This window comes from Grosmannia clavigera (assembly GCF_000143105.1).
Source record: "Grosmannia clavigera kw1407 unplaced genomic scaffold GCSC_144, whole genome shotgun sequence".
Lineage (NCBI taxonomy): Eukaryota > Fungi > Ascomycota > Sordariomycetes > Ophiostomatales > Ophiostomataceae > Leptographium > Leptographium clavigerum.
Genome location: NW_014040797.1, coordinates 534,681 through 558,439, shown reverse-complemented (window position 1 = coordinate 558,439; position 23,759 = coordinate 534,681). Strand labels below are relative to the sequence as shown.

At 55.7% G+C, this 23,759-nt stretch overlaps 7 protein-coding genes across 7 annotated transcripts; 3 read left to right on the top strand and 4 right to left on the bottom strand.

Annotated features, from left to right (window-relative positions):
* Nucleotides 1-110: 110 nt before the first annotated feature.
* CMQ_2917 (nuclear pore protein) lies at nucleotides 111-1,782 on the bottom strand (the record flags this gene model as incomplete). Its single annotated transcript, XM_014316995.1, has 2 exons — nucleotides 111-1,442; nucleotides 1,555-1,782. 2 exons carry the CDS (start codon nucleotides 1,780-1,782, stop codon nucleotides 111-113), a joined length of 1,560 nt encoding a protein of 519 aa, XP_014172470.1.
* Nucleotides 1,783-2,778: 996 nt separating this feature from the next.
* On the top strand, nucleotides 2,779-3,946 carry CMQ_3112 (Ras-like GTP-binding protein; the record flags this gene model as incomplete). The annotated part of the gene is made up of 2 exons (XM_014317190.1): nucleotides 2,779-2,971; nucleotides 3,060-3,946. 2 exons carry the CDS (start codon nucleotides 2,779-2,781, stop codon nucleotides 3,944-3,946), a joined length of 1,080 nt encoding a protein of 359 aa, XP_014172665.1.
* A 936-nt stretch (nucleotides 3,947-4,882) lies between these two features.
* On the top strand, nucleotides 4,883-5,937 carry CMQ_3229 (deoxyhypusine hydroxylase; the record flags this gene model as incomplete). The annotated part of the gene is made up of 2 exons (XM_014317307.1): nucleotides 4,883-5,192; nucleotides 5,249-5,937. The coding sequence occupies 2 exons, from the start codon at nucleotides 4,883-4,885 to the stop codon at nucleotides 5,935-5,937; spliced, it is 999 nt and encodes a 332-aa protein (XP_014172782.1).
* Nucleotides 5,938-6,416: 479 nt separating this feature from the next.
* CMQ_2680 (DNA-directed RNA polymerase 1 kda) lies at nucleotides 6,417-6,934 on the bottom strand (the record flags this gene model as incomplete). Its single annotated transcript, XM_014316758.1, has 3 exons — nucleotides 6,417-6,435; nucleotides 6,516-6,750; nucleotides 6,820-6,934. 3 exons carry the CDS (start codon nucleotides 6,932-6,934, stop codon nucleotides 6,417-6,419), a joined length of 369 nt encoding a protein of 122 aa, XP_014172233.1.
* A 561-nt stretch (nucleotides 6,935-7,495) lies between these two features.
* On the top strand, nucleotides 7,496-13,519 carry CMQ_3166 (sister chromatid cohesion protein; the record flags this gene model as incomplete). Its single annotated transcript, XM_014317244.1, has 3 exons — nucleotides 7,496-7,817; nucleotides 7,898-8,075; nucleotides 8,143-13,519. The coding sequence occupies 3 exons, from the start codon at nucleotides 7,496-7,498 to the stop codon at nucleotides 13,517-13,519; spliced, it is 5,877 nt and encodes a 1,958-aa protein (XP_014172719.1).
* Nucleotides 13,520-14,115: 596 nt separating this feature from the next.
* Nucleotides 14,116-16,733, bottom strand: CMQ_2518 (duf500 domain containing protein; the record flags this gene model as incomplete). Its single annotated transcript, XM_014316596.1, has 3 exons — nucleotides 14,116-14,703; nucleotides 15,094-16,355; nucleotides 16,409-16,733. The coding sequence occupies 3 exons, from the start codon at nucleotides 16,731-16,733 to the stop codon at nucleotides 14,116-14,118; spliced, it is 2,175 nt and encodes a 724-aa protein (XP_014172071.1).
* Nucleotides 16,734-19,069: 2,336 nt separating this feature from the next.
* Nucleotides 19,070-21,433, bottom strand: CMQ_3206 (dehydroquinase class 1; the record flags this gene model as incomplete). The annotated part of the gene is made up of 1 exon (XM_014317284.1): nucleotides 19,070-21,433. One exon carries the CDS (start codon nucleotides 21,431-21,433, stop codon nucleotides 19,070-19,072), a length of 2,364 nt encoding a protein of 787 aa, XP_014172759.1.
* Between the last annotated feature and the right edge of the window lie 2,326 nt (nucleotides 21,434-23,759).

Below are 23,759 nucleotides of genomic sequence, written 5' to 3'. Positions count from 1 at the left end.
AGGCTCCTGCTGTCACATGATCGTGATGCCGAAGTAGCCTTGCGATGATCACGTGATATATGTCCTCTCTCTCGGTATCTTTTCTTTCCCACTCCACCTCCCTCCTCCCCTCAGGAGGCTGTCATGCGCATCTTCATCACGGTCAGCTCCGAGCTGCGAGCCCATGCCCCGTCCGGCGTCTGACGGTAGCACAGCAGCTTGCCATCGTCGCCCACAGTCCCAAGGATCTGGCCGTCGTCGTCAAAGGCCACGCGCCACACTGGCGTCCGTCGGTTCTCCAGCCTGGACAGCTCGCGTACCGTGTGTCGGACCTGGCCGGGTTCGCCGGTCCCACGTCGGTCGTTGTGGAGGGCCGTGGCCGGATTGCGATCAGATTCGGGAACAGGCAGCCCGGGCGAAAAGGGCGTGGCTGTGGAGCTGATATTATCGGTGCCGACGATGCCATCATCAGCAGCACCGGAGCCTGTCCCAGATATGCCGTCAGCCGCCGTGTCGGGTCCGAGCATGCCGTTGTTAGAGGCTGCAGCGACGGCGGCCGAAAGCGCCGATGTGGCGCCGCCGATATGGCCGACACCGACACCAGCTGTATCGCCATCACCAACGGGATCTGTCGTGATGGCCGAGGCAGCAGAAGTAGTAGCAGCAGCAGCAGCGGCGGCGGCGGCAGCAGCAGCACTGAGGGCTGAGGTGGGCTTGGCGTCGCGCTTCTTGCGGCCGTCGGCAGCACTGGTTTTGACGACGTCGGCAACGGCCCAGGACTTGCCATCAGTGGCGGCCGAGAAGGGCGTGTCGAGACGGACGACGCGAACATAGCCGTCCTGGCAGGCGGTGGCGATGATGTCGTAGCCACGGAAGTTGCCGGGAGCCCAGGCGACGTCACGCACGAGGCCACGATGGCCACGGATCTCGGCAGCCAGATAAAAGGCCCGGCCGGTACCCTGCAGGCCGTAGGAGGTCGTGGTGATGGGGCGGGTGCGGTAGATCCGGACGGTATCCATGGCGGCGATGACGAGTCCCAGAGCATCGGCACGCACGCCCGCTCGCAGGGCCGTGTAGCAGGGGTCCGGGTTGGGATCGAAACGCACGCGGAAGCTGGCTTCTTCGCCGCGTGGTGGTCGCGGACACACGCGCAGCTCGTCGACGTTGGTGTAGTCAGCCAGATTTTCGGGCTGTTCGTTTTCGAGCACTGTCAATGTCCCGTCGGCCGCCAGCAGCGCCAGGTTCGTGTGGCGCGTCTCGTCGTTGTGCCGCATCGAGAACGACCGGTATACCGACCGGGGCGACCGCGTCTCGTATGCTGCCTTGCCGTTGCTGCCCTTGGCCCGCTGGCTGAACCGCCGGCCGGGTGCTGCGGCCGGGTCCTCGGTCCACAGCTTGAAGCGGCCCTCGACTCCGAGGGATGCCAGCAGGTTCGGGTAGATCGTTGGGGGGAGCCATTGCAGCTGGAGGTCAGCACACAGAGCAGGGGGGAGAGGGGAGAAAGGACTTCTCGCAGAACCACTGTCGAACAGGCCGGGATGCCCTTTTCACAAACACGCAAACACGCAAACTCACCTCCAATATCTCTCCCCCGTGCGCCAGCCAGCTGTCGCAGAGCCGCCATACTCCTCCGGCATGCCGGTTGAACACCCGGATCTTGCCGTCCACCGATCCCGTCGCGCATCGGTCGCCGTACGCATTAAAGGCCACCGCCTGCACGAGGTCCTGGTGGCCGTGCTTCATGATGATCTCGAACCGCGCCTGCTCGTCCAGCGACGGCGGCTCGCCCTGAAACGAGGACATGCTGGCGCAAACAGAGCTGCAGAAGATGGAAATGGGCGGCGAGCCCGTCGAATCGGATACACGTCAACCGATCAGTCGATCTTCGGCCGTGGTCGTCTGTGGAAATGGAACTGGAACTGGCCAAGCTGACCCGTCTCGCCTCGCCTTCCTTTTTTAGTGGGAACCGCGCTATAGGTGCGCTGACCTAAGGCCCCAGGTCAGTCAGCCAGCCGTCGACGCAACGGCATGCCAGTCCGAATAAAGAGATCTCGTAATAAAACTAAGATACCAGGATGCATGTGCAGCATGCGACTGGCTACGAACCAGTCAGCCGGTGTAGGCTCTCGGGCCAGTCGCGATGCTGCTCGCCGTGCTATTGGGCACTGCCAGAACAGCAAAGGTGTATTATTCTCTTGCACTAATTACCTGCCACTGGCGCTTGCGCGAGTCATCCTTCCTTCCGCATTAAGCCTGTTCCCCTCTCCATTACGTATCTTTCATCAACCTTAATTCTTCTTAATGTCATCACGACAATGAACAGTCGACAAGCGGACTTCCACGCACCCATCTCTGAACCTCTTTGAAAGAAGACCCTTTCCCACTTTCGAGAAGACGGCAGACCGGAGAGAATGTCTCCCGGAAATGATCCTTCTTCGTCAGAAGAATCCACCTAGACGCGAAACCGAAAGCCAACAAAAAAAAGACCAACAAAAAAACGGCAAGCAAGTCCGACAAGGACGAGCAAATGACAGACAAACAGCTTCTTTCTCCGTGCCACTGTCCCGTCACCATCTCCCGATCGTCCCCGTTTCGCCTGCATGGTTCGTGCCAGCCAATCTCGCACATCTCCACAGCCAGCAGCCCACCACACCCCGGCCCCATTCCTTGTGTACTGCTATTTACGGAGTCGTGCCCCTTCGCATCATCAATTACAAAAGATACTCGTCCATTCTCTCCACTTCTCTCCGGCCCCTCCTTTCGCTCTCGTCTCCGGCCTCTCTCGCTTCCCTCTCCGACATGTCGTCCCTCGAGGCCAAGATCGTCGTCGTTGGCTCCCAGGGCGTCGGCAAAACCTCTCTGGTAACGCGTTTCTGCAAGGGCCAGTTCGACCCCTCGCAGATCACGTCGACCGTTGGCGCCAGCTTTCTCACAAAGCGTGTCGTCGATAGCGACAGTGACACGGTTGTGCGTCTGCAAATATGGGATACTGGTGCGCCTGCCTCGCTCTCTGTCGATGCGTCGTCTTTTTTACAATCTAGATCCTGGAATGTGCTGACCCCCTTTCTCTACCTCACCAGCTGGCCAGGAACGCTTTCGCTCCATCTCGCGCTTATATTACCGCGGCGCCAATGCCTGCATCCTCTGCTACAGCATCACTGACGCCAATTCCTTTGCCGAGATGGGCATCTGGCTGACCGAGCTGCGCCGAAACCTCCCCGCCGACATCGTTCTCCACGTCGTCGGCACCAAGGCCGACATTGTCGCCCGTGACCCCCATAAGCGAGAAGTCCCTTTTGAGCGCTGCATCGCCTACGTGGCCGAGAACCTGGCTCCGGGCACGAGCAGCACCCCTCCGCCCACGGCTGGCGGCCTCGGTCCGGGTGGCTTTATCGGTGGTGCCAGCGTCTCTGGCTCGGGAGGCGTCTGGGCAGGGTCGGGGACAGGCTCAGGCGCAGCAGGCGCAATGGGGGCGAGCTATGCGGCCTTCTCACATGGCACAACGTCCGCACCACCACCGCTGCTGGGCGGCGAGCCGCGCAGTCCCAGCTCGAAACGAAGCTCCGGCTTCTGGGGTCAGGAGGCCGGCTGGGATGCCTGCCACGAGATCTCGGCCGAGAGCGGCGAGGGCGTCGAGGAGGTGTTCCGCGTCGTCACGCGCAAGCTTGTCGAACAAAACCGGAAGATGCAGCAGGCCTTGCTTGCCGCCACATCTACGCCCGGTGCCATGTTTCTGCCCGGCGACGGCAGCAGTAACTCAGCCGGCGCCGGTGCCGATGGCTACGGCTACGGCGGTGTCAACAATGATGCCAGTGCGCGCGGAAGCTTTCGCGTGGGCCGAGACCGCCGCAGCTGGCTGTTTCCCCAAACGTTTGGACCCGAGATTGCAGTTGACCCCAACGGCTCTGGCAGTGCCCGCGACCACAGCCAGGACCCTTCTGCCAACCGGAGGCGGGGATGCTGCTGATATCCTGACGTCTTCCTTCTTCCTGTTCCTTTTTTTTGTGCACTTCGATACCCGGAGGTTCTCTTCTTCAATGTCCTTACTCATACTTCTTCCTTTCTTGTCTATTGCCAACTCCGGGTTGTCGTGCTTGGAATCGGAGGCTTGTCTTGCATTTATTTCGTATATGTCCTATATCTGTCTTTGGGCTTTCCTGTTTGTGGCATACAGCATGGGTGGTGCATGGGTCTTGGGTTGGTAATGGTTTACAGCATTGGCTCTCACGAGGGAACATACAACTTATGCAGCATCAACCAGGGGTTTGGTCTTTTTGACTGACTCGTTCATGGGCCTTGGCTTTCGCATCCGAATCTCACGTACTCCCGTCTCGGCCGAAGTGAGGTCAGATCAAGCTCAGCCAGGTGTTTGTGGAACAGCACGGCCTGCGAGTCTCAGGGTGAAGCAGCCCGAACCTTGTTACGGCATCACATGTCTCAGAAAGAGCCGAGAAATGGTCGTGACGACGGCCGTGGTCATCTATGCGCACTCGGCAACACTATGGGTTGCCCATCGACCTGATGACCATACCTTCTGGCGCCTCTCTAGAACTAGACTCGTTTTCACACAGCACACGACCAAGAGACACAACAATGGAGCAATACATCATCGTATAGCCAGAGTTGCCAACTGTTTCGCCAAGGCGCACCTTTCAGCTGTAAATCAAAGATCGACATGCTTATCTTATCACAGCAAGGGGACCCCACCAAAAAAATCATATGTTGCCCCTCGGCGCATTCTTTCGGAGCTAATTTTCTAAGCCTACTGCCTATTTGAGCGTGTAAGGGACGCCAGAAAAAAAAAAGAAAACCAAGACACAGGAGGACGCTTTATTCGCAACCTGGTTCCGCCAAGAGTCTTCTCTGCTGCATCGTACTTGGACCAGCGCCACATACCCGAAACATGGCGGCAACTTCTACGCAGCCCGAGGCGCCGGCCGCCGCTGCTGACCCAACCATTGTCGCTCTTCGGAAGACGCTCTGCGACGAGGCAACACCGCTTCCTATCCGCTTCCGGGCCTTGTTCTCGCTCAAGCACCTGGCCAAGCAGGCCTCGGACGCCGCGGCCTCGGACGCCGCCTCGGCAGCCACGGCGCAGGCGGCCATCGATGCCATCGCCGCGGCCTTTGGCTCGCCCTCGGCCCTGCTGAAGCACGAGCTGGCTTACTGTCTGGGCCAGACCGGCAACGTGGGCGCGGCCGGCCCGCCTCTGCGTCACGCCCTGGCCGACCTGCAGGAGGACGTCATGTGTCGCCACGAGGCGGCCGAGGCCGCCTGGGCGCGCTGGGCCACGCATCGGACCTGGCCATGCTGCGGGCCTTCCGCGATCGTCCGGGCGAAGAGGTCGTCATCCGCGAGACCTGCGAGATCGCCATCGACCGGATCGAGTGGGCCAACAACGCGACGCTGCGCAGCCACGAGACGCTGCGCCAGAGCGATTTTGCCTCCATCGACCCGGCGCCGCCGTTGTCAGCCGAAAGCACAGACGGCGCCGCCACCATCGACAAGCTGGCCGCCACGCTGCTAGACACGGCCCAGCCCCTGTTCCTCCGCTACCGTGCCATGTTTGCGCTGCGCGACCTTGCCTCGCCGCCCGATCTGCCGACCGCCGTGCCGGCCGTCCAGGCGCTCGCCCGCGGCTTCGCCGACGCGTCCGCCCTCTTCCGCCACGAGATCGCCTTTGTCTTTGGCCAGCTGTCCCACCCGGCGTCGATCCCGGCGCTCACGGCCGCGCTGAGCAACCTGGACGAGGCCGGCATGGTGCGGCATGAGGCTGCCGAGGCGCTCGGCAGCCTGGGCGACGAGAAGGGCGTCGAGGACACGCTCAGACTCTTCCTCCACGACAAAGAGCCGGTCGTGCGCGAGAGCGTCCTGGTGGCCCTCGACATGGCTGACTACGAGCAGGGCGGCCAGGCAGAGTATGCCTTGATTCCAGAGACGGCACAGGCCGCCTCCTAGACGAAAGTCGGTGGTAAATTAGGCGAGAAAGGGCGAAAGGGGGTAGAAAAAGAGTATTGCGCGAGACGATCAACTCGCAGTGTGTTATTGCGCCTGTCTTTTTAGTCACATTTGCTGTTCGGAGCCAGCTTGGACAATTTGTATTGTAGCTCTGTAGGGCTTCCTGTTCTAATTTGATTTGCCTCCTCTGTTTGGGCACATACATGGGCGGGTATCATCACTCGTCGGGTCTATTATTTGTTGCTTCCTCTGTGCCTCGCCACAGGTGCTGCTTGTTTCGGAAAGTTTCGGGGAGTCCCTGGAACTTCATGAACTTTGGTCCCATATTCGAGGTTCGAGGCGGTTCCGTCCCTTGTCGCGTCGATCGTCGGGAAAAGTATGTACACGAGTTTGTGTCGGGCTGAATGCATACAGGAAGGGAAACGTATGGATGGCATGAGCGACATAGTCCTGTCGTCATGCACACACCAACATCCCAATCAGTTGTTTTCAGACCATCTGTAAGAGAGCGGCACGTCAGCAAAGACCATGCCATCCAGCGCGGGCGCCTGCTGGCCGCATAGCAGGAAGAAACACACCTGTGACCACAGTCGCAGTGGAAGAAGACCGTGGAGCCTTCGTCAGCGCTGCGAATTTGCGCCGTCGTAAACCGCACTTCGGTCCGACCGCACTTGGGGCAAGTCTCTGTGGTTACAGCCTCAGTCGACACCTTGTGGCGCTCAACTGACTGCGTTGTCGACAGCTTCTGGCGCAATGGCGACGGAAAGTCCTTTGGGTTGGAGCTGGTGACAATCGTCTGCGACGCCGATTGGTCTGCAGGGTCAGCATCTCGGCCTTTCTGCCCATGTGCCATCTTCTATTTCCTGCCGCAAGAAGACATACCCTGGTTGTGAGCGCCGCAGCAGCGGCAGACGAGCCTGTTGCGATCGGAACCCTTTGACATGGGCAGAAGGTTTCCGCAGTCGGTGCAGAACACCAATGATCCCAGGGAAGCCATTGTGACTATGTCTTATGCTCAACGTGAAAGACGCGAACGGGAAAGTCAAAAGATGCAGAAGACAATTGGGTTTTTTTTTCAAAGGTCCGGCCCCGGTTTTTCTTTGGCTCGTCCCTGCCGCCACAGCGATTCTCCGCAGGCACCTGCTACCGTGATGGTGCATGGGCCACCATTGGATGCGACAGACACGCTTGATTGGCCCGCAGCCTCCTGCCTTCCCTGTACGGACTACCTAAGCAGGATCGCAGCAGGCGTGACAAGCCGCTCAACCTTCATTTACCCCGACACCCAGCCTTCGAGCCTCGTCGCGCCCCCCTGCTTCATCAGCACGTCCAGACCCGACCACATCTCCGATCAGTACTACCGCTGCACCCATGCATGGCTGAGCAGGGAGAGGCGCTCTTCTGGCCCCATTCGTCCACGCGATTTGCGCTCCCGACCTGTCGAGCCCTCCTTCTTGCTTCTTGCGACGCATCGGTCCCTCCTTCCTCGGCCGTCTGACTGCTCACAAACAACTGATCGCTCCTGCCATGCGCCCTGGCCGTCACACTCGCTCTTGCCATGGCTGATCCAAGCGCCCTGCTGGGCCATCACCAGCCGCCACAGCAGAACGGGTACCAGAACGGGATCGATCCAAGCGTTCTCCTGCTCGACCCAAACCCCCCGTCATCTCGACTTGCTGCCTCTGAACCGCTCTCTGTCTCCATGTCGGCCGCGTCGTCCTCCTCCGTTGCTTCACGACCGTCTCAGCCTCAACAGCGACCAGGTCAGCCGCAGCCGCCACCGTCTCTGGCAACTGGCTCCCAGCGATTCAAGCGACCGTTTACCTTCTCTGAAGCTCTTCCATATTCACCATTCTCATCCATATCGCCTCTGGAAACAAGTATCTCTCTCTCCTCTCTCGCTTCTTACGTTCTCCCACGTCTTCATTCGTCGTCTTCTGACTTCATGCGCTCTCAATAGGAGTCATCCCCATTCCGACGCTCGCCTCCAAGGCTGCATCAACACCATTGGCGCAACTTGTTTCGCAGCAGGAATTCAACACCTTGAACAAGAACATCTCAGGCTCTTCCAGTCCCCCATCAGATCGCAATCTAGATGACATCTACCACCTCATCGCGACCAGCAAAACTCCACTTTTGTATGCCAGACTCCAATGATTTGGCTTACCATCATCGTTCTTCAGTGCGACTCTAACATGTCTGCAGCAATTTCAAGCCCCTCCCTCAAACGACGACTCCTTCCAGCACTTCTGCATCATCCCCGACCACTCCTGGCCCTGCAGAAAATCTTCTGCCTATTTCGAAAATGGTATTCAACAAAGCGGACATACCGTTCCGCTATCCCAGCCCCGAGTCTCCGGGAGATCATACTGTAATCGGCAATGTCGACACAACGCCAAAGTCGGACTCGATACATGCAGCCTTGACGAAACCACCCCCCAAGTCAAAGCCCGCAGTTTCTACAGCTTTTGGAGAGAGTCCTTCTGATGTCAGATCCTCCGCCGCCGCTATGCACAATGTGCAGTCTCACGCTCGCAACTCGACCAACTTTGTTATTAGCATACCCGCACACCCACAGTTGCCAGCAGCGAAGATCAAGGCGCCTCAAAACCACAGCTTAGAAAGCTCTCTACCCGGGGCAAATGGAAACCAGCCACTAGCGTCTGCTCCGAGCAAGTATATGCTTTCCGGGGACCAAGAACCACTGGCACGGCCAGAGACGAATACCTCTGATATGGCAGCACCCAAGTCCAAACTGACGATCGCCTTGGCGCCTGCACCGAATTTCAACCCTCAGGAGTATCAGATGGTTGCGGACATCCCGGATGATAATGGCCAGGAAGACTTTGGCGATTTAGACCAGCGACAGAGAGCAGACGCTGCTTTTCAAGAAATGCAGCGTCTATTTCAGAGCGTATTTGAGGCAGAGGCCAACATGACACAGCAGCCTTCCGCTGTGCCACTGATCACATGGACAAGCGATGAGGAGCCGACGTTGACTGATGCTGCTCTTAAAAAGGTCCAAGGCACCGTTCACAAAGCCATCACTCTCGGCTGTTTTGCGGATGTTCCTGTCGAGGATCTCCTGCACATGCAGAGGTTGTGTGACGGTGTCTTGAGGCAAGCCGAAACCCTCGATCTCAAACTCAACAATGAAGCTAGTGGATCTGAGATCGACGAATGGGTCGCTCAGTTGCGTTATGCAGATACGGGGCTCAAAGCAGCTCGTTTGTCGTTGAAGATAATGTCCGGCGGACGAGAGGACAAACAACTCTACTCCGAGAATGTTATTCAGGCCTCTGTAGACTTGTTCAGAAATGTCATGGACAGCGTCATTGTGCCTATTGCCGAGTTGCGAAACTCTGGATCGACCGAGGCTCGGTTCAAGCAGCTAACCCCATGGAAGAAGGCAATATCTCCCATCTTCACGGCTGCCCAGCGGCTTTTTTCTGGCATGACCTCCTTGGTCTCTGTCATTGATCTGTCAGAGCTCGTTGTCAACTCGCTTGAATTTTCAGCCTCGTCTCTCATCTTTGTTGAAAACGCACATACTGAGCGAGACTCGGTATTAGGCGTTCAAGCTTTTGACGGCCTCCGTCTGGCTGCCATGGATATGCTGTCCCAGATTTTCATCAAGATTCCTGCCCAACGACGTGGTATCTTTGACGACATCCTAACGTCCCTCGAGAAGCTTCCCATTGGAAAGCAGAGTGCCCGCCAGTTCAAGCTGGCAGACGGCAGGAGTATACAGCCCGTGTCGGCGCTCATCATGAGGCTTATCCAAGCTAGCACTGGCCGTGTGACCGAGAAAGCGAAGTCGACATCACAGATAATGGATGAAGAAATGAAAAATGATGACGATGACGACGAAGACACAGACCATGCGTCGCCCGTACATACCGCCACCATTGGGTCTGAAGAGGAAGCCGCCTATGAGCATGAGCTTTCCGTCAATGAGCTGGCACGCGTCGCTTCTGCCCTCAATAGTACAGCGTACTATCACGCCAAATATGTCATCAATTTCATTGTTCAGCGAGCACAGACATCTTCCAAGTCAGCCGATACGCCGTACCGCAATCTTCTCGATCTCTTTGTTGAGGATTTCACAACATGTTTGGAAACACCTGACTGGCCTGCTGCCGAGCTTCTTCTTCGGCTGCTCATGCTGTCAATGTTCAAGTTGACCGAAGGCGACAAGATCCCTGCTCCGGTCAAAAACATGGCTTTGGAGGAATTGGGCGCTATAGGAGCTGTTCTCGCGCGGTTGCGCTCAACTGTCAATAAGTCAGCCAACTCGCCCGAGACCACGGGCCCCGAAGAGCTAGACCACCTCTTGTCGAATCTATCGGCGGCGGCTCTCGCAGAAATGCCACCAGCGGAAGAGTTTCTGTCCTGGACCGGACCTTTTAGATCCACCCTGGAATACCTCGGGGACAGGAGCTCTCAGGACCCTCATCTGTGGAGTGCCATATCATATGTGGTAGCCGATTGGTCGGGGCGCGTCTGCAGGCTGTACACAGCACGCTTACAAGCAGCCGCTGCCATGGTGGTTACCGACGAAGATGCGGACGGCAAGAGTTGTGGCAACCGCGTTCAAGAGAGACAGAACAGGGAATTGGGGCGGATCGCATACCGGCTCCGTGTCATGATCGAGGATGGGCGAGGCTTATCCGGTACCCGCTGCTTCCGAGCGATTTCTGCTTCTCAAGCCAAACTGTCTTACGCAATTGTCACGCTGCGCTCGTCGCTTGGTGGATCTTTCAATGATGTTATCAACATCTTGGCCATGGGCATGCGCAGCGATCAGGCCACGGTCCGGAGCAAGAGTCTTCGAAGCATCACGGAAGTGCTGGAAATCGACCCTACCATCTTCGACAATCCGGCTTCGGTCATTGGCAGGCTCATCAGAGAGTGCTGTGCTGACTCGTCCGTTCAGGTGAGAGATTCTGCACTCGGCCTCGTCAGTCGCGCCATTACGCTGCGACCCAACCTGGAGGAGACCATGATCAAGACAATCATCGACAGATTTATAGACTCGGGCGTAGGTGTGAGAAAGCGTGCCATCAAGGTATCCCGGGATGTGTACTTGCGCAACCAGTCCAGGGAAATCCGGAGCGACATAGCCAATGGTCTACTTCACCGTATCCAGGACCCCGACGAAGGTGTGCGGGAGTTGGCCCGACAGACCATTGAGGAAGTTTGGGTCACTCCTTTCGCCGAGACACCGGCATCGGTTGCAGGAGGACTGGACACTACCGCGAACAGGACGTCGTTGACAGACCATGTCGGCTTGATCCTGCAGACAGTCAGGACGGGAACTGTGACGCCTATTTTGGACAAGGTTTTCCAGGCAATTCTCTCACCCAATGCCAAAGCCGCGGCCACAAATTTTGGCGTCTGCAAACGCATAGTGGCCATCATGTGCGACCTCATCGACAATCCTGACACCGACGACCCATCAACACCATCTGGACGCGACGCCCTGCAGCTGATGATGATATTTGCCAAAGCGGACCCGCGGCTGTTCACCTTTGAACAGATTCGCCTTTTGAAGCCACATATCGCCAGCGTCAAGGATATCAATACTGCCGACGACATGGCTGTAGCCAGAGCAGTCGTGGTCATCTACCAGCGTGTTCTCCCTCAATTGCCCAGTGTTTTGAAGCCCTTCCTGGAAGAGGTTCGCGTTAGCCTGATGCAGAGTGTGCCCAAAGTCAGCAGAACACTACTCGACGATACTATGGGCTGCCTTTGGGTGATTAGCGTTCTGCTCAAGGATCTGGATGGCCTTGGTCGCATTGTTGTGTCTGCTCTACAGGGCATGCTGAAGGAACAGCTGCTATCCGAAAAAGATCCGCTGTTTGAGAAGAAGGCCATCAGGTTCTCCCGGTACGCACTGATCGTCGGCATGGCTGGGAAGCACTGCGACCTAGATAGTGGGATGGAAAAGTTCAAGGCCCAGTTTCCAAAGTACGGTGTCACGTCCGTCTCCAAGCTAATGGTGGACGTTCTCTGTCCATTTTCGATGCCCCCATGGCCCCTGGCCATCCGAAGGACGGCCTTGGATGCCATTGGTCTCATTTGCCAGTCTTGGCCGCGCAATTTCGTCTTGAAAAACATATGCACAGCTTTTCAAACCGCCTTTAGCCAGCACGATCCCAGCTTGGAAGTCAAGATCATGCAGTCTCTGAAAGAGTTTCTGACGAAAGAAGAGCAAAGGTCAGAGACAGCTTCAGGTTCTGCAAAGGCAGCAAATGGTGGCAGCGGAGAGAGCTCCAAAGCGGCCCGTACAGGAGATGGGCCTGATAAGAAGAGGCAACTGACAGTTATGGGAGGCACAAACCACGATGATGTCGCCAGCGCGACGACCCAGAGGTTCCTCAGTGACATCACGAGGATTGCGTTGGGCTCTGTCAGCGAGGAAGCCTATCTTGCTGCGGAGATCCTTGGGAGCATCAGCCGACAGGGTCTCGTCCACCCCAAAGAAACGGGTGTGACGATGATTACACTGGAGACATCGACAATGCCGAAGATGGCCGAACTAGCTTTCCGGGAGCATCGCGCACTACACAACAAGTACGAGACAGTTCTGGAGCGAGAGTACATTAAGGCCCTTCTCACAGCATATCAGTTTCAGCGAGACGTGATCCACGACGTTCGTGGAGCGACTGTAGAACCTTTCACGTCTAAGCTGCACCATCTCATGGATGTGGTCAAGGACAGCAAGTCGAAGAACCGCAGCCGGCTCCTGGAGAAAATGTGTGGGCAAGTGGACTTTGAGCCGGGGAAGTTGGACGTGTCCAAACCGATGCCAAACCACCTCGAATTTTCACGCTTCGTGGTGGAGAACCTAGCTTACTTCGAGTATGTCACAGTGGGCGAGCTCCAGACAACTGTGGCAACGATGGAGAGGCTGGTGCACACGACTGGAGTCTCGATTTCCCAGGCCATCGAGTCGGACATTTTCGAGTCAGCCGATGACCGAAAGAACGTGACGGCTCCGATCGTTATGATTGGGAGTGGCGAAGAGCATGTCGAACCGTCCGGCCTTCCTTTAGGCCCTGCTCTGCGACACCCTATCAACGTCCTCCGTCTGCGACAGTTGGCCACGGGGTGCATGGTTCTCCTCTGTGTATGGGAAGCCCGGAGCTACCTATGCCGCCAGTACGGACTCAAACGCGACAGCAACAAGGCCAAAGGGCAGTCTCGAGACTTGACGCGGGCTCCCAGCAAAGTGCAGGGCATCACGGGTGAAAAGTTTTGGGACGAGACGAGTACAATTATGAAGGGTCTCGACTCGCAGGAGCTCATGGTAGCACGCTGCAGCAGCTTGGTAGAGCTCCTGACGGTGGACTCGGAGTTCAAGCTGGAAGGCGAGGACATGAACGAAGACCCGACAACGCCAACGGGAATGGAAGACGACGACGATCAAGACCGCGGCCGAAAGCGGAAGGCAGGTGGCAACACTCCTGGCGGGCGGAAGAAGCGGCAAAGGTCCAACTCGCAGCGGCGAAAGCGAGGCAGACCGCGGAAGAACGCTGAGGTTGGAGATGAGGACGACGGTGAATTTGATGCATTTTGAAGTGGTGCTTTATCGGGCTCTTTCGTTGCGGTTGTTCGGTGTGGCCAGAGCTGCACACGGTCAAAAGGCATATTGGGATCTGACAGGAACAATGGTATGGCGTTACACTTATGATGATGCACCATGTTATTGTACACGTTACGTGGCTTACGTAATTCGATGTACAGAACACATTTCTCATAGGATTATAGGCATTTCTGTTCTAATACTTCATGACAGAAAAACGAGCCTCGTCATTGACGTAGCATTAGTTTTGTTTTTGTTCCTAAGAATACCTTGCAAAACCGCAGGAGACGTGACCAAGACCAGTCCCTATTACTGGTATACCCAAAGCGAAAGCCTACAAACAAGCGACGAGGGCGAGGCATTCAAAGCCCCATCTGCTCCCTGTCCGAAAAGTATCCGTCCCTCTCCCATGAATTTGGGGGGCCCAACAACTAAACGCCACTGAAAATGCCCACGCTGAACCTCGACGAATGGCTTTGTCGCCGTCTCTTGCTGACACAGCTCAGCTCCTTCTTGTCCTGTCCTGCCCCAAGCCTCGTTATGACATCCCGCAAAAAAATACAGAAGCAAGTAGTTGTACATTTGTGGTCTCACACCACAGTGATCGTGGACGAGTTGGGAGGGCCCATCTGTGCCTCTCCTTCCAAGTCTTCCTCAGGCTTCACAGCACTGAGGCTGCCGCATTCGGCCACTGCGCTGTGCTCGTCAAGGCGTGGCGTACGTGGCTCTCGGTCAGAGTCGTCGACCGAAGACGCGGTGAACTCCGTCGTCCTTGACATTGGTGAAGAGTCGACGCTGTCTTCCTTCTTTGCCTCCTTCGCCACAGTAGCACTAAACTCAACGACTGTGGATGAGGGCGAGGGTGTAGGAACGGCCTTCTCGGCGCTAATGAACTCGGGTAGGGTAACAGCAGAAGCTGTTGTTTCTGTCGGAAGTGTTGAAGCAGCAATTTCGACAGACCGCGCTGTCGGTGCTTCCGTCGTCTCCGCTTCTGGTTGCGCAGACGGCGTAAGGAGCGCAGATGTGCTTTGGAACGACTGGCGGAAAGGGGTGTTGGTAGCAGACATATCGCCGAAATCGCTTATGCCAGCCCGAGATCTTCTAGCTGGGCTTCGCAGCGGCAGCGGCGGAGGAATCCGTTTTGGAATAGTCACCAGTGAGCCCTTTGCTTGGATAATCTGAGCACCCGTGGTTGGCACAGCTCGAACAGGCCGAGCAGCGGTGGTGGCCACTTCAAAAATCACAGGCTCCTCATCCTCCTCGTCCTCCACGTCGTCGTCCTCGTCGTCGTCCTCGTCATCCTCGACATCGTCGGCATCGTCGTCCTCTGCATCATCGGCGCCGTCAACGCCAGAGATGATGGTCTCGTCACAGTCGCCGAGACCGTCAGTCTCTTCATCCTCGTCGTCTGCATCCGCGTCGCGATCGTCGGCAACATAGTATTGGGATGCCGCATCGTTATCACCATCAGTCTGCTCCAGCGTATTCATGCCAGCGTCAACCGTCAAGATCACTTTGCTTATCGGCCGGCCATTGCCCGCACTCGGCAGAACAGATGTTGCCAGAACGCGGCTTTCCCTGCTTGCCGTCGCCAGTGCAACAGGCGAGTTTCGCAGCGCCAATTCTGGCACTGGTGAGGAGACCTTTTCTGATGTCGTTGAAGCGTGCCCGTCCTTGCCATCGTCAGAGTGGGTAGGACTGAACGATGTGTCTGGAGTTTCTGCCACGTCGGTCTGCGTGCACGCATCGTTCATAGACGTGGCTTGCGTACGAGTAGACATGTAGCTGGCCCGGCTTCCATGCTCGAGCGTGGCGTCCGCACTTTGACGGTTGAAATGGGTAAAGGTGGGGCTCGTTGGGCTTGCTGTGTAGTCAAACTGGTTGCTTGAGGGCCGGTGCTTGGAACCGGCTTCACGGATCTCCAGGCCAGCCATCTCCAGGGCGATAATGCCAAAGGGGTCGGGGTCAGCAGCGTCGAGCAGTCCAAAGTTGGACGCTTTGGGCGAAGTTGGAGGTAACAGCGCGGGCGTGTCGACAATATCGGCGTCTCCAGGCGCAGGTTGCATAGACAGCTGTTCCATAATGGCCGCGTCGAAGTCTGAACGGCCCTCAGCGGCCTTGATAGCTTCGAATAGGGGCACGATTTCGGGGACCGATTTGCCAATGTTACCAGCTAATATGTCCAGAACGTCGATAGGTTCAGTGCCGCCACTGGTGTTGTCTTCTGAGTAGAACCGCTCATTCTCGTTGGAGCGCTCGGTGACGAGCGAGCCGTGTAACTGCGCAGGACGGTAGCGGCCTCGGGCCTTCAAGTAGGTCAATACTGTATTTCCCATTTCGTTATTCCATCGAAAATCATTCTCCAGTAGGCCGACCGTGGTCAGGGGCCCAACGGTCAAAGGCACATCAGCGCCGAGTGTGAGGCGTGGGCGTGTAAACATCTCGAGGGCGGTGACGCTGTTAATGATGAGAACGCAGTCGTAAATGTCCACACCGATAACAAAGGCAAGGGTCGAGGTATGCAACATGATTCCCGAAGGCGGAGACCATGTGCCATCAGCCTTGCGGGCAATGAGAATGCCGGAGCCTCCAGAGCCAGACATCCACAGGCCGGAGCGCATGCATGAGAAAATAGCCAGACCAACGGCTTCCTGGACAACTCGGGGTGGGATCTTCTTTTTCACGGTGCTAACTGAGGTTGTGGGCGAAGTTGGAGGTGCGTCGTTTGAGCGTCGAGACGGAAACCGCGGGGATGAGAGGCTGGTGATGCTTGATCGACTTGTCGGGCTGGTGGGTATAGAATCGACCGCTTCGTCGAGGAAGCCATCGGCTGAGAGCGTCAGGGAGAGGGAAAAGGTATGTTGGAAGGGGGATGAAGCCTACTGCAGAATGATTTGAGGATGCGAGCCGCCTTTTCACACTCATGGTCGAGAGTTGTCGGCCAATAAGCCTCCCGTCCCATTTGTCTAGGCACCGTGACAGAAACAGACACGGGCCTCATGGAGCCGGTACTGGCAGTGGCCGGGGACACACTCAGGCTCCGGCCGAGACCAATACGGTCAGCCCAGCTGAATTTCTTCGATGGTCGGTTGGCCTTGCTGGCAGTAGGGATGGTGTTGCTGCTGGCCCTCTTCGCAGCGCCGTCTCCAGTGCTGTCGACTGGCTTTGCCCTCTCCCAGAGCGGGAGCAGACTTGAGACGCGCTGCATGACGGGAGCTGGCTGTTAGTGGCGACGCTCACAGAATGCACCTCTTCGCTGCGACGAGAGCACTCTGCGAACTGGGTCGTCGAGGGAGGGAAGAGGAGCCGTTGGTGATATACGCTGAGAAAGTCAGGAGAAGGGGGGAATGTTGAGGCACAACAAAGGCGGCAGCGGCAGCGCGAATGGCAGGTGGAGCAGGTATGGCATCAGGAAATCAGTTTATTGCCGCGGAGGGCGTGTCCCCATCTGCAGGTGCTAGAGGGAAAACTGGCGCCTCGTGGGCTGAACAGGCGATTCAATGGTGCATACTCCGTAGAGCGGTGGGGAAGAGAACGAAAGAGGACGCAGAAGAGTCGCTTCTTGTCTCGCACTCTCAGCCCAGCCCTCTGTTCAAGTATTTTTGCTTTCTTTTTCGCCCTAGCGTCGAGAAGACGCAAGCAAGGGGAGGCTGATGGGGCCCACTTAGCAATGGTGTTGTATGCGAGAGTCTGGGCAGACGGGGATGGATGGAACCAGTGGAACGTGCGAATGAGTGCGAATGAATGCGAGAGTGAGCGTGAGTATGTGTGAATGCGACTGAAAATGGACGGAGCTAGACAGACAAAAAGGCAGAGGAATGCGAGGCCCAAAAAGATAAGAGAGACGAGGCGAATGCAGAGGGAGGACAGTTGGTCAGAAAAGAAGATGAGGCCCTAGAAGTCCCAAGAATCCCCTAAAAGATGCGATGCCGATGGAGGGTCGAATTCGAAGAAGGGGCGTACGTCGTAGGACAAAGTGCCTGTTAAATGGAAGGAAGGATGGCGACTAGTGGGGCTGGATGGCAAAACAGAAGGCATTGGGGGAAGCCACAGCGCAAGGGCTAGCCTCCGTGTATCATGCCAGTGGCGGACGGAGTAATACTCCGTACACACAGTACCGGAATGGCCCGTGCACACTGCTCTGAGAGTCCGACTGCACGCGAGCCCCACAACACACAGGAAGGCCCGAGGCTGGTCAAATGACGATACCAGGAATGTGCGACTGCGAGGGTGGCAGCCCAGCAAGTTCCTAGGGAAGGCGCAAGTTGAAGGACGCTGTCGCCAGGACTGTGCGCCGTGGGGCGTATTACGCAAGTTTGATTACTGAGGGTGGGGTGGAAGAGAGAGGGAGCGAGAGCAGGAGCGATGGCGAGTATCTTACATGGCAGACCGGCTCTTTGAGGGGAGCCTACTGCTGGCCAGGCAGACAACACATCCTGTTTAATGTCGTATTTCTGTCGCCAATACTTCGTACTGTCCTCGCATATGTAAGAATCATAAACACTTACGAGTACACTGGTCGACCCTCTTTTAGCGCCAGTTAGATGTCGGACAGACATACGAAAGCGGAGTAGGACAGACACGCGGAATTGAGGCAGATTCCGAGTTGCCTGCTTTTTGCCCGTCTCGAAAGCCTCGACTGCCTTGATTCGACGGGTGTGTCTCCGGCTGTCATATGTGCCGAAAAGGAACGGCCTGTATGTCAGGGGTCAACATATCTTACAACCTACTACGTTCTCCGTATGGCTTGCGTTCCTTTCCCAGTGTGGCTTGCAACAGCCAACACCAACCTTCTTTCCAATTGGACCGGTTTGTATTTTTCCTCATTCCGACGGACAGAGTATGGTCAGACACTATGTAAGAGCTACAACCGTGCACCCGCCCATATTTGCCTTGTCCGTTCGACAAAACTGTGTGTCCACAAACGAGCAGCATGTACTCCGTACAGGCATGAAATGGTATTAGCTACTATGTACGGCTGATCTGCTGAGTCTACGGAATACTCCGTACATGTCCAGCATACTAAAAATAGGTATGCATCTATCGGGGTGCACTGTGAGTACATACATTCAGTGCATAAGTACGTTTTAAGGGGTATACTTCGTGCATACATAAACAATCGTCTACTTGATGTATAGTTTTCGCATATGCCGTGCATACGACGTATAGGGAATTGATACGCCCTTGTAATCAGATATTATACCCGTGCGATCTTAGGACCGCAAAGGGTCAACTTTGCATATGCAAGATACGGACAATGTCCAAGGTACAGAGTATATTGTGTGACAACGTATTGGATAAATGCAAACATATCACACTATGAAACTTCAAGCGCATGCTAACAACACCAAAAATGCATTGTCCATGGGCACCGTCCATAGTAGACGAAGGGCGATATCATGCCAGGGGTTCGTATAAGAATTCGCATTTCGTGTAAATTTTGGGACCATTTGTTCATGATGTAACGCCTTTTTATCTCTAAACTCAACCCAGACGCTTCATAAATCCCAGCAGTCGAATATTGAATACACTATAAAAGGCCGATCAGAAGGGACCTCGTCCACCAGCTAGCTGGACAAAGTTGTAAGGAACATTCTGTCCAACAAGCAGCTTCAGAGTCTCAACAGTGGTGAAGGCTGCAGTGTCAGCAGAGCCATAGACAGCAAAGCCGCTTTGCTCGGCAACAACGCCGGGGTCTCCTTTTCGTCGAGCTGAGGAACCATCGGGCGCAAGATCCAAGAACACTTTTCGTGTGTTGCTTCTGTGGCTGGTTGTATTGGTAGTATCAGGCACTTGACCCGATGTATTTGAACCAAAAATTCGCAACAAAAGACCAACCAAAGTGCCTTTCTCAGGACTGAGGGCGCTGATGACAACAAACGGCGACGCGAAATCGTCATGAGCACCTACGGTGCGGGCACGCTGCAAGCTTTCTAAGGAGTTGAAGGGCTCTATGGTGAGATCACTAGCCAGTGCTGCTGGTGTTTTGAAGCCGACGGTGTAGATTTTGCTGATACGAAGAGCTTTGAGGGCGAAGATTGCGCTTGCGGCATCGTCAGACGCCGATGCGAGAACAACGGCTGTGCGGTCAAAGTATGCAGACGGCGCAAGATCCCGAGTCAGAGTCCTGAGAATTCCGCGCCACGATGCGTTGTCAAAGATGAGGTCGGTGCTCGGGGGTAAGATACCCTTGCCACCACCAAACCCAGTGCCGGTGCCGAGCGAGTCGCTCTGGTAATGATATGGGCTCGCTGGCTCAGAGGCCTCGGCAGAATTCGGTGAAGAAGGTGCTGGCCGCACTATAATCGTATCAACGATACCAATGGCACGGGCGGACTCGCTGAGAACAGGACCCATACCATCGTCGAGTGAGGAAAAGAAGGTGCTTTTAGATATAAGACCGGAACATGATACAGGCGGATTCAGGTAAGCGCCGCCAAAATGCTTCTGATTGCACCAGCCCTCGATGCTGCTGCTGAGTTTGGGTTGCCGTTCTACGACGGCAAAGTTATGGGGCAAGCCCAGCTCGTTGAAGCACTTTTCATAAAAAGGAGCCTGTGGTGTCCCAATCCGGCTTGATGGGGTGACGATGCCGTATATGTTTTTCTTGGGCAGCTGACCTAGCAGGGACAATGCCATGTTGAGCTCGGCAGCACTCATCTGACCAGGCGCGGCAATCACTGGAAGCAGAGGGTGCGTTATGGGTGTGAAAACGTGATTCTGCGTCCGCGAGAACTGGCCCAGCTCACCCATATTCATGGCAGAAAGTGGAGGAGCTTCGGGATACTCGGTGCGCATTTTGGATCGAAAATACTCGAGTTCAAAGTTTTCGTTTCGGTCACTGATGGTAGCGATCATCTTGATAATGTCGGAATAGTGGCAGGACTTGGCAAATATAGCTTGGGCTTGGGCTGATGACCACTTGAAGAGGCCCGAAAAGTCATGAAAGGCACCCAAAATGCGACTATTCCCGCGGTGCTCGTAGATCGATTTGCGAATTCTCTCAGGCAGCCATAACTCGACGTCGATGTACTCGACACCCCATTGGATGGCTCGGGTGAGATACTCGTAGAATAATTCTGGGTCCTCCATTGGAAAGCGGCCGTTCTCTCGTGTACAGCGTGTGGTAAAAATGATGGGAAGCTCAGTATGCTGGCGAAGCAGCATGACTTGCTCACCCACGTAGCTGAGACTAGGTACTGGCGCAAAACGGCCGCCACCCAAGGGTTCCTTGAGAAGATCGACGCGAATTTCGACGGCATCGCACCCGACTGTCAAAATGTCGATATTTGGTAAGGCTGCGCGGACATCGGGGAACGTGGTGGAAATGAAAAAAGTACGCGGCAAGGCCATTAATGTTTCGTGGTGATTGATCTGGTTGAGGGTGAAAGAGATGAAGCGGGAGAGATCTCGTCGAAACAGAGGAGTGCTGGTATAGAGAAATTCGTAATCGCACTCAGACGACAGCAGAGTGTCCGGGGGCATGCCTACACTGACTGGATGTGCGTTGATCGCGACAACGATGTCTCGTTGTCGGGAAGCAATGTCAGCCTTGGCATTCTTGGCCTTGATGCCGATAACCCGTCCCCGGTCTTCAAATGCTATTGATGCGAAACTTGGCCGCGTACAATATGGTTTGCCCAGAACCTCTGCAAAAACCGACACAATTGCTGCCTGGTCATGGCCGTAGATGATTACGACTATGCGGGTGTCCCCCTTTTGTGGCCCGCTTCCAAACTTGCTGCTGGTAGCATGGTCTAGAGTGGGTGTTGATGTTGAGGAGGCTGTTTGTACCAAGATCGCCGTGGCTGCAGGGACGGCTGCGGTTGCATTTGGGTCAACGTCCATAGCATCGTTGTGGACAGAGGTGGCCGTTTTTGGTGTCGACAATTGCTGTACGGCTGCCATATTTGCTATTTGTTGCTGCGTCTACCTCGGCCGCCCTGGGGAGTAAAAAGAGGATGAAGGAAAGCTGCAAGTCCTTGGATTCCCAGATGTTCCTGTGTCCTGGTTTTTTATTCCTCGGTTGAGGCCCACTTCGCCGTTCTAGAATCCGGGCTGTTAAGGTTGATATCCGCCGTGTAGCCAGCCACTAACACGACCCAGGACTATGATATGGGCGCCAGATTGTCACCACGCAGTTTGCTGTCTGGCAGGGATTCACTCGTATTATACAAAGAAAAGAGGCAAGGCGTGCATGATATGTGACGCAAAGAGCCACGCCCGGGAAGATATCAATTCCGAGCCGGGACCGAGGACGGTAATTCAAAGGGTCGGAGAGAGGGACCGGAGAGGCGAGGACAATACCAGAGACAATGAGAGGGACATGCAGATGAATGAGTACAAGCCCAAGAGAAGAGAATGGGGGAGGTGAGCCAGTATAATACTGGCAAAAAGACAAGAGGAAAGCGGGTCGACGGTATAATGTTTCAACAAAAACGGGACTGGTCTCGTAAGATTGGGTAGATCTTCCGTATTGTAACCACTTGGCTTCAGCAATAGTGAAAATGAGGAATACCACAGGTGTGGGATAATTTCACCTCAGCTGGGAGAAGACATAAGGCGTGACAAAGATTAATTGAGGTGGCCCAGGGCGGTCTCTTGGGGGGTGCCGCTTTAAGAGAGGGAGTGCTGAAGAAGGTAATTGGAGGATCTTTCAGAAGTTGAACAAGTAAAACGACCGGAGAATTTTCCAAAGGTCCACACAAGATGGACGGCACAGTCCAGTCCAGTGGAGCGGTCGCAATGGTCCTCAGTGTCTGGATTGAGGGCGGGCTGCAGGCGCCCTAGGTAGCAAAGGGCGCAGTCCGTAGATCTTTGTTACTTGGGCGTCGAGCACGGAAATAGCAGACGGGCCAACCTAGGAGCTGTGGTGTTGGATTGTGGCGGTACAGACATATAACGACAAGGTGGGATGTAGACAAGCGACCCTGGTAATTTTCTCGCGGTGGAAACAGAGCCTCCTTAGGTCCGTCTCCAGACGTGGACAGGTGCAGGAGGCAAGCACTCGCTTCGTCTAGGTCATAGCCGGGGTGTTGTGGGGGCAAGTGCGATGGCCGGAACGGGAAGGAGAGACAACCGGCTGAGGAAGGCGGCGATGAGGTTGGTGAAGGGGAAAAGGAAGGACGTTTGCCAGGTGCCTTTAGTTTTAGTCTTTCCGGGGAATCAGGCCTAGCGGGACAAGCGAATGCGCTCAGGAGGGCAGCCGGCCAGACTATCAAAGGGCGTTTTGCTAGGACCAGACTTGTATGGGCCGATCTTACAGAAAGAGGTGAGACGACCAGCTCAAATATTTCGCCGATTATGACCAAGTAAGTCTGCCTGGACCATTTTTCCCTTTCCGTCCTCCCCTCAATACCCAATATCCCCTAGCTGGTGGCGCCAAGTCTGGTAGGCAAGAGCGATCGGCCAGTGTGTTGAAGTGGCAACAGCGGAGACGCTGCCTAATCTCGGCCAATGGCAGAAGGTCCTGTCAAAGGCCTTACAAAATCCGGTAGCATTATCTACTTGTACAACAATTGAAAACAGTTGGTCGTCCACTTGCCATCGGGGCTTTCGAAGCGTTTCACTACATGTGCCCAGATCTGTTTCCCTGCTAGCTTCTCTCACTGGCATATTTTCCCGAACCCCGACGTCAGGATGGCGGTCATGTATACGAAGAGTGGCTAGTCTCACAACGGGACGGAGAGTTCCGGTATCAACTCCGTGTTAGCGACCTCATCCTCTCTACCAATGGCAGCCCAACGAGCGTCGGATGGCAGCTGCAGAAATACACGGCAGGCATAGCCATCAGAGCCTAAGCCCTCAAACTGGAACAGCTGGCTGTCAGGCAGAGGACCGGCGCACGAGATATGCAGCGGCACCCTACTGTTGCACCTTCTCCAGCCACAAGCCTTGAGCTTATTGTACGGCTGATGATAGCGACTTGGGCGTACAGACACCACGAGCAAGTCCAGTTGCACTCAAAGGTGTCACAACATTAAACGCCCATTGTTAAGATACAGCAGGGGTTGTTCTGTACAGCTTTCACCGTCAAGGAGCAAGAGGTCCTTCTTTCCAAAGTCGGAACAGCCGGAACGACGAGCAGCGCCATACAGGACCGAATGCCTAAACATTTCCAGGCGAGAGGGAGGGGCGTCGTGAACTATGAGGCTGGGGCCCCCACACGCTAACGGCCAAAAGTCATAGTTCCTCATTGGTAAGGAGAAATAATCTCCGCCAATGAGACGGGCCG